General features: G+C 41.8%; 1 protein-coding gene across 1 annotated transcript in view; it reads right to left on the bottom strand.

The window, feature by feature from the left end:
- The window catches only part of chrnb1 (cholinergic receptor, nicotinic, beta 1 (muscle)), a 38174-nt gene that overhangs the window by 15060 nt on the left and 10266 nt on the right, over positions 1 to 12848 (bottom strand). The window contains exons 5-8 of the mRNA XM_033610271.2: positions 7822 to 7930; positions 7120 to 7264; positions 6617 to 6802; positions 3252 to 3475 (exon numbers count right to left, since the gene is read on the bottom strand). Coding sequence (XP_033466162.1) covers positions 3252 to 3475; positions 6617 to 6802; positions 7120 to 7264; positions 7822 to 7930 — 664 coding nt within the window. The remainder of the gene's footprint in view (positions 1 to 3251; positions 3476 to 6616; positions 6803 to 7119; positions 7265 to 7821; positions 7931 to 12848) is intronic.

Raw genomic sequence — 12848 nt, 5'->3', positions numbered from 1 at the left:
TAAGAGAAGTGGATGTAGTCATTGTGATGTCTCACTGGGCTGTAGACCTTTGTAGTAGCGACTTGTCAATCACAAGATGGCCACACCCTTCTGTATCTTCTATTTTACCATAAACTGGGACAAAATGGACATCATGCTGTGTTGAAGAAGACTTGACACTAGCGATCGTGTACACAAAAACATTAGAAAAATGTTCACTGAGGTAATGAATTAAGTGAGAAGTATGGTCATATTCTCATAGACGTCAACAGAATCTAACTTGCTAGAATCAATAGAGTGACCCCCTGCTGGCCATTATAAAGAATGCAGGTTTAGGCACTTCAGCATGAATCTCTATCAACAGATATCTGCATATGTATGCAGAACCTGTAGGTAACAGGTCAAGATTTTGGTATTGGAAGCGTTCCGGTATCCCTTTGTAATCTGATAGGTTGACCGACTGCATTTGAGCGGCAGGTAAACAGTCCATATGGAGGGATGGATTGCATTTGCCCATTGCAACTTCTGAACCCATTGTCTGACAATGATTTAGCATTACATTAGCTTTTTTTTTTAAAAAAAATGTATCTGCATTCATATGGTATGTAGATATCCATAAATAGAGATAAGCTGTAATGATCTGCACATGCTAGAGGAAGTTCTGGCTGAATATTCATCTGCTAAACCAAATATCCTGAAATATTGTCTGTCATCAGACCGATAGCTGTTCGTTTCCAAGATCGCTTCCAGATTAACTTTACTTGTCAGACCCAGAGGCTACATCCACTTCTTTTAGAGAGTCCATGATTAGATGAGTCCTAAATCAAGAACAAGATAAACGTATACCTGAACATCTTTAAATTTCCCATTACTGACGCTTTTTGCATAAATCGTCCCTCTCCACATTTCATGACACTGATCGTCAGAAGAGTAGGAGTAAAAAGAAGCAGAACCCATAATGTTCTTTTCTCCCATCAATCCAGTACCAAGCAGTTTAGTTCCATTAAACCATGCAAATCACCTGTGTATAAGCCTCTCAGAGCTGAGTGTTCCCTGAAAGCGTGACAGAAGTTGGAGCAAAGTATAGAGCTGCTGCTCAGGCCTGTAATTAGCTTCACATAATGTACAGTGAGGGCAGCAGCCACTGATGGAGGTTAATGGTATAACATGACATTCAGGTTGTTGAGGACTGTGTCGACCTAATCCAATAGTCTGCCTGAACTGAGACTACCATTACCTACATCTCCAAATTAATTAAAAATTAGCATTACATTAATTAATTGTTTCAAGGCCACAATTTACTACATTAGTGGAGGGGTTGCTTTCCCACATAATGGATGTTGTGCATTAATTTAATTATTTTTTTGGTAAATTTAAACCCTGATTTGCATTATGTGTAGGTAATAAAATGTGCACATGGTTGTAAGGCCTTTGCATGTGATTGCACTCATTTGCTATAATTAGTTGGCTGACTTTATAGTTGAATAATGTATTCAAGCCTTAATTAGTTATTGACCAGTCCAAGTTTTGGTAAAGGAAGTGTGTATATTCTTTACTTAATAAAAGTACAAATACTGTAGTCTAACAATACTCCACAACAGGTTAAATACATTACTTAAGTAAAATGAAGTATTAACAGCAGAGTGTACTTAAAGTATCAAAAGTAAAATTACTCATTATGCAGAATGGCCCATTTCAAAATAATATACAGTATATTATATCACTGGATTACAATTAAGTGATGCATTAATGTGTTCCTCATTTGAATGTTGCAGCTACTAAAGCTGGCAGTGGCACCCCCAGAATTTTTTTATTAGGGTGGTCAGATTGAGCCACTGAAAATCCTGGGGTGGCACACCAAAACTAAAAGTCATGACTGAACTTCAGGAATTCGATTATTCTGTTGAAGTTACTGTGTAACTGTCCATAGCATTAGTTCAGGCCACAATGCCAAGCTCAGCTTACATCCCAGCTACATCAGCTCTTCATGCTGTGTCTGACTTATCAGTGTCATTTCTGTTTGTCATTAATGTTGCTGCCTTAGGCTTTCCTGTAAGTGCATGGAAGGGCAGGGAGGTTTGCTCTTCTGCCTCAGGCTTTCCTTGTTTGCGTGTGGAAGGGCAGAGATGTGTGCTCTTTTTGCCTTGGGCTTTCCATGTAGGCACATGGAAGGGGAGAGAGCTGTGCTCTCTCCGCCTAGGGCTTTCCATGCAGGCACGTGGAAGGGTGGAGAGGTGTGCTCTCGCCACCATAGGCTTTCTGTGTAGGCCTAGGAAAGGGAGAGAGGCTCCAGAAGAGAGCCATACCACCAAATATAATGCTGCAAACTGGAATAAAGTTTTCTTTGACTAAAACGGTCCTGACTGAATTAATATCAGTTACTAGTTACGATTTTAGTTCCACAAAAATCCTCTTTTAATCTGTTATGTATTTGTGTATCCACATTTTAGGTGATGAATTATTATTCAAATGGGCTGGTTGTCCTTTTCTTAAAAAGACAAATATACCATTTTAATTTGAATAAGTTAACTGATTGTAGGTAACAGAACATTTACTGGGAACAAGCCTTCTCAAACTAAGGGGAGACTCGTGGGTACCCAGAACCCATTTTCATTCAGATATCTTGAGGGGAGAGTTCAAGGGACCCCTTTGAAAATGGCCATGCCAGTTGTTCCCCTGCCTAAATTTAACCTACTTCTGGAGTATTATTTAGCCCCCCTTTCCCGCAAGCAATGCCACCATGGTTGGTATCAATGAACGCCTTAGGTTGTCTAGTTTTACAGCATACAACTACTTAGCTTAAAAGTTAACACCACAGCCTCCATCAGGCAGTAATGTTGGGCTCTAATTAATTTTGCCAGGAGGGGGCCAGCCCCTTTGGGGCACTACTGAAAGCTGGAGCACATTTTAATTGCTTTACATACTGCTGGGTATCTCAATCTATAATATTGGATTCTAATTTATTACCTGATTTATAATTTGTATTAATATGAATCTGCAAAGTAAGAAGTAACTAAAGCCATCAAGTATATTTAGCAGAGTAAAAAGTGTAATATGTGCCCCTAAGATGTAGGAAGCAAAAGTATAAAGTAAAATGAATAAAAATAATCAATGAAAGTACACATACCTCAAATTTGTACTCAAGCACGGTACTTGAGTAAATAACCTTGTCACTTTCACCACTGCTTTTGATGTTATTTAAAGCCTTTAAATTTGACATTGTGTAGTAAACATCAACACAGCAACCAGGGTTTACCAAAATGAGACCTCACCTTGCGGACCCACATGGGCATCAGGTGGGTGTTGGGTGAGCGGTGGTGCAGGTTGAGGACGACCACACTGAGGATGACGGAAAACGTGACCAGGATCATGGTGAACATGATGTAGTTGACAATGATGGGGACACCCAATGATGTCTCTGGGATCTTATCAGCCAGCAGCAGCAGGAAGACAGTGAGGGTGAGCAACACGTTGATGGACAGACCCATCTTCTCTCCTGGTAGGGGGCAAAAAAGAATACAGTGTACTTAACAATGTTGAGATGGTCTAACATCTCGGTGCCATCTTGCTCTAATTTTCATTCTGATTTTACAATTACAGTGTGTTCCTTTAATTCTTTGTTACAACTCATCTAGTTTAACCAGGACATGGTTTGTCCCTCCTCTTGCTGATGTATCTGAGCAGCAGCTGTTCCATGTAATTCACCAGTAATGACTCTAATAGAAAATTCATCTCCCATCCTAAGTGAAGCTGATTGGCCAACAGCGCTAGGCCTCCCAGGTGGATTCAGTGGTCACTTAGAAACTGTGTTTACCACAGACTGGTAAGACTTGGTAGGTAATGAGAAACTGATGTGTATTAGGGCAGAGCATTTTTCTACAGTGAGTCATAACAGAGACATTTCCCCCACTCACTGCATCACACAGCATTACCACAAAGTTCAATATGTCAGAGTTTTGGTTGATAGCTGATCTCTGTAAAGTACAGTGCAAACAAATTACTGATCAGCTGCAAAAAGGTTGTAAAAGAAAAAAAAAAACTTTCACAGATTACCATTTTAGTGTCCTTGACTAGTCTTAAGGGAGGATCATCCTTTGTGAGCATGCATGTCTGCAGAGTATGCAGGAGCACAGAACTTCAGAGGTCCCGCAGGGTGAAAGACTGTGTTGTGTGTTGCTGAGTGTTGGAGATATCAGGCGTAGAGATGTCTGCCTTCTCTCCAATACAATGGAACAAGATGGCACTCGGCTTGTGGTGCTCAAAGCGCATTTGAAAATCTCAACAGCAAAATAATCCAAAGATCTTGTTGTGAGTCATTTCATGTAGGAACTACTTCCTTTCCACCGAAATACACCCATCATCCGCATCAGCACTCAGGAGGAAGTGTGCAACTACTCATGGGCAACAGGCTCTTGCTCGTGATGGCGTAAGATTTAAACGTTCTCGAAACCCAGTCCCATCTAGTTCCGTTACATTGGAGAGAAGGCAGACGTATCTACGGCCACTGGACCACTCAAAAAATGTAGTTTTGATTTTGGGGTGAACTGTCCCTTTAAAGTAATATGCTGACTATATTAAAATCAGTTTTTAAAAAGTGTAATTTGTGTGGAATTGTAAAATGCAATCTCCTCCTCATGTCGCTACAGAACAACTCCCTATGGCTAAAGGCTAGAAGGTTTCTGTGTGCCCTTGTATTATGAGCTTAAATAAGTAATTCCACATGGTTATGCAGTGTGTGAGTGAAAGGCACAGTAGGGTCTTGTTGGATTCACACTCATCTGAGGGAAAAGGAAATATAACCACCTCTTTTCCTAATGTTATATTTTCACACATTGGAATTATATGTTTTGTTTTGTAGACTTGAAATTGTTTCTTTGTCCGTGTGTGTAGCTCTGTGTGTGTGTTAAGGCAATTCACTGTGTTTACGGTGGTTGTTTCCTACTTTGTTGTAACGTTAAGACCACTAAAAGTCCAGTTACGAATGGCACAGATCAAAGATTTGTAGCAATGTTTTAGTTTTTTAAACACAATCATCCCCCTAATTATATCATATTTTCTAAAACTAGTTCTGCAGCATGTCTGCTGTAAATACAACAGTTGTCTAGAGTGGCTATGATCAGCTCGAGCGGCCACATTTTAATCTTACGTTCTACCTTAACTCCTTGCTGGGGAGCTTCGTGGGAGCGAGCCCCCACTGTATTATTAACTTTTCTTTTCCCTTGATTTTGGTACTTGCTCATTCCTTATTGGGTAGTTCACTGAGTATTGTGGTTGCATCTCTTGCCAGGGTTCGTAGGTTTGGTATTTTGGCCTAGGCTAAAGGTTCAGCTTACAGAAAGCTTCTATATTTGAAGATCAGTAATGAAACAGACTAATCTTTGTACACTGACTACCAACAGATCCAATTAATATGTTCATCTGATTATCTTAACTGGTATAAAGTCAGCATTTTATTAGGTATATTTCTCTGTATAACCAAAGTGAGAGCTGTGTCCTCGAACTGGCCACAAAGACAACATGTTTCCACCAGGTGTTGGCCTCTGCCACAGCTGTCCCTTGTCATCGATTCTGTTTGTGATATTCATAGAAAGGATCTCAAGGTAAGAAGGAAGGGGTTCAGTTTGGGGACCTCAGAATTACATCCCTGCTTTTTGTGTGGTTCTCTTGGCTTTATCATCCTTGACTCCAAACTTGCACTGTGGCAGTTTGCAGCCGAGTGCGAGGCCGTGGTTCTTTCCTGGAACATGGTGGATTGTCCCCTCTGGATTGAGAGAGATCTACTGGCCTGAGCGAAGGAGTTCAGGTAACTTGGGGTCTTGTTCACGAGTAAGGGTAAAATGAGGCGTGAGATGGATCAGCGGTTTGGCGCAGCAACAGCAGTGATGTGGGTGCTGTGTTGGACTATGACCGTTGCGGTGAAGAGGGAGCTGAGCCACGAAGCAAAACTTTAGATTTACCGCTCCATCTATGTCCCAGCCCTCACCAGTGGTCATGAACTTTGGGTAGTGACTGAAAGAATGAGATCACGGATACAAGTTGCTAAAATGAGTTTCCTCTGTGGGGTGACTGGGCTCAGCCTTAGAGATAAGGTAAGGAGCTCAGACATCTGGAGGGAGCTTGGAGTAGAGCCACTGCTCCATGGCCTTGAAAGGGGTCAGTTGAGGCAGTTCAGGCATCTGATCAGGATGCCTCCTGAGTGCCTCCAGCTAGAGGTGTTCCTGGCATGTCCAACTAGTAGGAGGCCCCGGGGCAGACCCAGAACACACTGGAGGAATTATATATCTTATCTGGCCTGGGAACACTTTGGGATTCCCCAGGAGGAGCTGGACAGTGTTGCTGGGGAGAGGGACATCTGGATTACTTTGCTCACCCTGCTGCCCCCACAACCACGTGGGGAAACAACTATCTAATCTGACACAGAATCCCTTTGTAACAGTAATTGGACAAATGTGTGATTGCCCAATTCAACCAGACAACAACTACACAAATAGGAAACGGTATTAGCAGTTTTAGAGAACACTGATAAGGCAGTATAATCCTAACTACAGCTAGATCAAAGTGGAAACTGTGTGCATAATAAATCAGACTGTCTCACTGTTAACTGGTTTGTATGCATTATTCTGTATGGTTGGTATACCTGCATCAGGAGGCAGGTAGAAGTTAAAGATGGCGATGATAGTGATGAGGATGCAGGGGAGGATGATGTTCAGGATGTAGTACAGAGGCTTCCTCTCGATGATGAGGTAAAAGGTCATGTCCTCGTATAGATCGTCGTTCATGTTCTTCCTGCTCGGCCTGTGTGTGATGTGCCACTCGCCACCCTCTGGAGAAACATTCACTGTTTAAGAATTTAGATCAGCAAAATGATGGTAACAAACCTGCATACCACAAGAGGGTCCAAACTAAAGTGCAAACACAGTCAAGTAAGTAAAAATACTCCTGTGACTATGATTTAGATATTAAGCAAAAAGTGTCTAATGGTAGAAAATTGAAGCATAGTAAAGGATTTTACTGTTTCACACAAAGGAATATATCCTCCCTAACTGTGTCATCAAACTTTTCCCTCCCTTCCTAAAAGCCTCTTACTCCCTATATTGCTCCATTCATCCATCCTCTCATGCGCTCCCACCAAATTCTCACCACTGTAACCTTCGTCCAGTTGGATCTCCCTGATCTCTTTGCCTTTTGAGTCCAGTGCATATTGTATCTCGATCTCTGTCGAGTCGTATGTGTAGGAGCGGAACTGCATGGTGCAGTTTTGCCAGTCAAATGGGAAATATGTTACCTAGACAGAGAAGCAAACAAGGTGGTCACAAGAGTCAGAGGGAAGGAAAAGGGCGGAAACATTGTTTTTGTTTTACCACACTACATCCGCCAATTGTATCACTGTGCTCACGTAACATCACTGAGCTGGCTAACATTAAACTCAGCCGAGGAGGTTTACATTTCACATTATCACAAGCACAAGTCACTCATCCATGAGTAGATGCACACTTCCTTCTGTGCAGTGATACTGTTGGCAGGTGTACTTTAGTAGACAGAAAGTAGGTCCTACATGAACCTGCTCACAACAAGATCTTTGGATTATCTTGAGTAACCAGGTCATAATTTGTGGAAAGAGACATTGCTGTTGAGTTTTTCATAGTATTTTTTGGTGCTTTGAGCACCCGAGTGCCATCTAGTTCCATTATACTGCAGAGAAGGCAGGCATCTCTACAGCTGATATCTCCAACACTACTCAACTCACACCAGATCAAGCTAGACTGATAAATAGCACAACAGGTAAGAGGAAAAATATGAGTTTTAGATTTGGGGGTGAATTTTGTGTGTGTTGATGCCTACCTTAACTCCACAAGAGCTGCAGTAAAGTGCAGGGGGAGTCCAGGTCACTCTGCCAGTACTATAAGCCTGGACATGGACAGGAAGGGCCACATCAAACACCCCATCATTACTGCAAACAGAGATAAAATGTGAATTAAAAAACTTCTTAGAGGTTATGAACTCATCACAGTCTTCCACCAAGGTTTACTGCTCATTCCTTTACTTCATGTTATGAATGAAGTAGTTCATTCATTCATTTTCCATAACCGCTTATACTGCGGGGGAAAAAGAAAGGAGAGGGAGAGAGGGCAATCTGACTTTGTAAAAAAAGAAATGTACAACTTTGACTCCACTTAATTTGAAAGACAAATATTGTACTTTTGACTACATTCAATGAAGGCTCTCATTACTTTTGTTTTAAAGTCAGCGGATGATTTTTTTTTTTCTTTTATAAAATGCAAAAGCCTATTAAGTGTGATCGTGCAGTTCTGTGTGTGGTTTGTTTGTCAAAGTGGTGTTCCTGTTCCTGTACCTCTACCTCATGCATGTGTTACTCAGACTGGGCAGCTCATTGGTAAAGACAGGTAGAGAGGAGAGGTCAAGCTGTTTCACATTCCTGGCAACACTGTAATAGAAGTTGACTTAACCTAGCCGACTAATTATGACTTGTTTACTGGCTTTCGGAGGGTTGTTTTAGAGGGGTCACTGATCCGACAGCCCATTGGTCCGACATCCCATTAGTCCGACGGTCCGCGGTGCTGAACGGCTCCCGGCGGGCGTATTTCTACCTTGATGGTGCGGCGCGACCGGCTCTGGGTCAGCTGGGAAAGGCTTGAGGCGAAGCAGGCTCACGGCTTATGTGTTTGTCACTTTCTTTTTCATTTTAACCCACACCATGATCTTTTCCTAACCCTAACCAAGTGGTTTTTGTGCCTAAACCTAACCAGACCTTAACCACAGGGCATCATGATGATTTTGGAACGGACTTCGGAACAATGGGTTTAATATGGTCGGAACAATGGGATGTCGGACCAATGGGATGTCGGACCAATGGGCAGTTCCCGTTTTAGAGTCATTAGGTTCTGTAAATGTATTGTGACAATATACAACAATACGTTGAGGTTAAAAAAAGTACCTTGAATACTTGCATTTTTAAAAAAGCAAATACTCCAGTACTTTGATTTAGGCAATAGAGTTTTGTAATGTGTGTCCCACTGGTGACGAGCAGTTAAAAGTCTCCATTTGCCAAATATTAACCGCTTATGCTGCTTACTCAGCTGCACTTATCATGTAATGGCAGCATCCCAGGTTTGAATCCTGCCCGAGGCCTCTGTTTCATGTGATCCCACTTCCTCTCACTCAACCTTCCTGTCTCCTTACTCTTTGAAATAAAGCAGAGCTCACAGAAATTAACTACAAAGAAAGATAGGGTGAAGCTCTGGTCAGAGTCAGTAATTATATCCACTGTACCTTTATTAACTATATCTCATATGTGTGATTATTGCAGTCACACCGCTCCTTCCATTCTGTCACCACAGCTATGGAGTACATCAACGTTTGGCTGCAGTCCCAAACTGCAAGACCCCACTAAAACATTTTAATTGGCATGGATGAAAAACGGGAACTCGACACATTTCACAGGACACTTCAAAGTGCAGCACTAATGTTGGACGTATACAGAGCTGTTTTGGCTGTTAAGCTCGTAACACTGTACACAACAAAGACATCAAGACAATTAGATACAGATTTAGCCGTCTGTCAGGGTGTAGCGTTTGGATTTTATAGCACCACTAATTTAACAAGGAGAAGCTTGTGTCCTTAAAGCGGGCCCTTCTAAAACCCTGTCACCGTGAAGGTGCTGCGGCGTAAACGACCAGCATTGATCATACACACAGAGAAGTGTATGCAAGCCTTTGCATTTGTGTGTATGTTTGTATTTGTGTGTATGTGTGTGGTTCCAAGTGAGCGCCTCCCGGGCTGAAGTAGCTGAGCGGTGCCATCAGAGCAGTTTTTAGGGAGCCATGCTGCTTAATTGCCTATAAAGTGTTGATGAATGGAACAGTGGGGATATTTACAGCAGTGTTAATGGGAGCCTGTGCGGGTGTGTGTGTGTGTGTGTGTGTGTGTGTGCAGGGGTGTAAGAAAAAAAAACTACACTGAGTATCTAATAGTTAGTTAGTTTCTAATTTAATACTGTGACATAGTTTTCCCATTACATAGGTACTGTAGTGGACCTGGATTTGGACTTAAACATAATGGGTTCAGGGTGTTCCTTGCCAACACAGTGGTGTTTTGGTTTTGCAAGCATATCAAAAAATGTGCAGCTCATTCATGGACAATCTGGTAATAGATACTTTGTGCCTGTACTTTGTTTTAATCAGTGTTCATAGCACATTGTCTTGTCTTTATTTTGTATCTGCATTTCTTGCATAATGTAGGCTATGTATGTAGAGCAAAGCTAGTAGAATTCCCCTTTTGCTCCACTCTGGAGAAGAAAACTAGTTTTGCTAAATATACAGTACAGGCCAAAAGTTTGGACACACCTTCTCATTCAATGCGTTTTCTTTATTTTCATGACTATTTACATTGTAGATTCTCACTGAAGGCATCAAAACTATGAATGAACACATGTGGAGTTATGTACTTAACAAAAAAAGGTGAAATAACTGAAAACATGTTTTATATTCTAGTTTCTTCAAAATAGCCACCCTTTGCTCTGATTACTGCTTTGCACACTCTTGGCATTCTCTCCATGAGCTTCAAGAGGTAGTCACCTGAAATGGTTTTCCAACAGTCTTGAAGGAGTTCCCAGAGGTGTTTAGCACTTGTTGGCCCCTTTGCCTTCACTCTGCGGTCCAGCTCACCCCAAAACATCTCGATTGGGTTCAGGTCCGGTGACTGTGGAGGCCAGGTCATCTGCCGCAGCACTCCATCACTCTCCTTCTTGGTCAAATAGCCCTTACACAGCCTGGAGGTGTGTTTGGGGTCATTGTCCTGTTGAAAAATAAATGATCGTCCAACTAAACGCAAACCGGATGGGATGGCATGTCGCTGCAGGATGCTGTGGTAGCCATGCTGGTTCAGTGTGCCTTCAATTTTGAATAAATCCCCAACAGTGTTACCAGCAAAACACCCCCACACCATCACACCTCCTCCTCCATGCTTCACAGTGGGAACCAGGCATGTGGAATCCATCCGTTCACCTTTTCTGCGTCTCACAAAGACACGGCGGTCGGAACCAAAGATCTCAAATTTGGACTCATCAGACCAAAGCACAGATTTCCACTGGTCTAATGTCCATTCCTTGTGTTTCTTGGCCCAAACAAATCTCTTCTGCTTGTTGCCTCTCCTTAGCAGTGGTTTCCTAGCAGCTATTTGACCATGAAGGCCTGATTGGCGCAGTCTCCTCTTAACAGTTGTTCTAGAGATGGGTCTGCTGCTAGAACTCTGTGTGGCATTCATCTGGTCTCTGATCTGAGCTGCTGTTAACTTGCCATTTCTGAGGCTGGTGACTCGGATGAACTTATCCTCAGAAGCAGAGGTGACTCTTGGTCTTCCTTTCCTGGGTCGGTCCTCATGTGTGCCAGTTTCGTTGTAGCGCTTGATGGTTTTTGCGACTCCACTTGGGGACACATTTAAAGTTTTTGCAATTTTCCGGACTGACTGACCTTCATTTCTTAAAGTAATGATGGCCACTCGTTTTTCTTTAGTTAGCTGATTGGTTCTTGCCATAATATGAATTTTAACAGTTGTCCAATAGGGCTGTCGGCTGTGTATTAACCTGACTTCTGCACAACACAACTGATGGTCCCAACCCCATTGATAAAGCAAGAAATTCCACTAATTAACCCTGATAAGGCACACCTGTGAAGTGGAAACCATTTCAGGTGACTACCTCTTGAAGCTCATGGAGAGAATGCCAAGAGTGTGCAAAGCAGTAATCAGAGCAAAGGGTGGCTATTTTGAAGAAACTAGAATATAAAACATGTTTTCAGTTATTTCACCTTTTTTTGTTAAGTACATAACTCCACATGTGTTCATTCATAGTTTTGATGCCTTCAGTGAGAATCTACAATGTAAATAGTCATGAAAATAAAGAAAACGCATTGAATGAGAAGGTGTGTCCAAACTTTTGGCCTGTACTGTATATTTGGTGTAAGTTTATGTCATCAACTAATGAAATGCATTAAAGAAAACTATTGACTCTAAATAGATTTATAAACATTCACAAATCAATTTTGGGATTCGGAGATGCAAGGTGTTCTAGAAAAAAAACCCTTGCCATGTAAGTTCAGTGGTGGACAAAGTATTCAGATCCTTTAAAGCTGGGCTAGGCGGTTTAAGTTTAGCATCATTGGGCCAAAAGTTTATAATAAACTTTGCACATATTGTAATTTAAGTGGTCCGAGGAGAAAAAGTCTTGTGTACCTCCTCTTGGTTCTGTTTTCAAGCTTTGGAAAATCTAGCCCGCAATGGGGGACTTTAGCTAATCACAGGTCATTACAGAGCGAGGGTGTCCCTATTGGCTGTTCTATAAATGCAGATGAGCATGCATGAAGCCTGATTCATAGGTGGATAATCCTGCAGAGAAAGTTCCTAATTCAGCATCAGCAACAACTATCTGCACTGCAAAGCAACCAAAAAATGGAGGTGGACTTATCCAAAAAGATTCTAAAAGACAGTCTGACAATGAATAAATAAAACATCTGTCAGTACCGCTGAAGCCTTTCAGAGAAGGAAAGAAAATGCTGCTAATAGTTTAGCCTTCTGCTAACCACAGCTAGCAGCACAGCAACAAGTTCTCAGTCTCAGATGGCATATCAATCATGAATCATTCATTTGATCTAGCTCCGACAGACATACCGACACACACCACTTTATTCTGTTAAAACAATACTCACAGCTTGGATTCATTTTTATGAAAAAAAAAAAATTCTTTTGATCTGAGGACCCTTACGGACTAAAGGAATATGAATAACTTACAGGTTTATCGAGGAATGGATCCACATAATTGGACTATATGACCCCTTCAGAGGTAGCAATCCACC

Source organism: Epinephelus lanceolatus, chromosome 22 (assembly GCF_041903045.1).
Source record: "Epinephelus lanceolatus isolate andai-2023 chromosome 22, ASM4190304v1, whole genome shotgun sequence".
Taxonomy (NCBI): domain Eukaryota; kingdom Metazoa; phylum Chordata; class Actinopteri; order Perciformes; family Serranidae; genus Epinephelus; species Epinephelus lanceolatus.
This window is presented reverse-complemented; position numbering and strand designations above follow the sequence as displayed.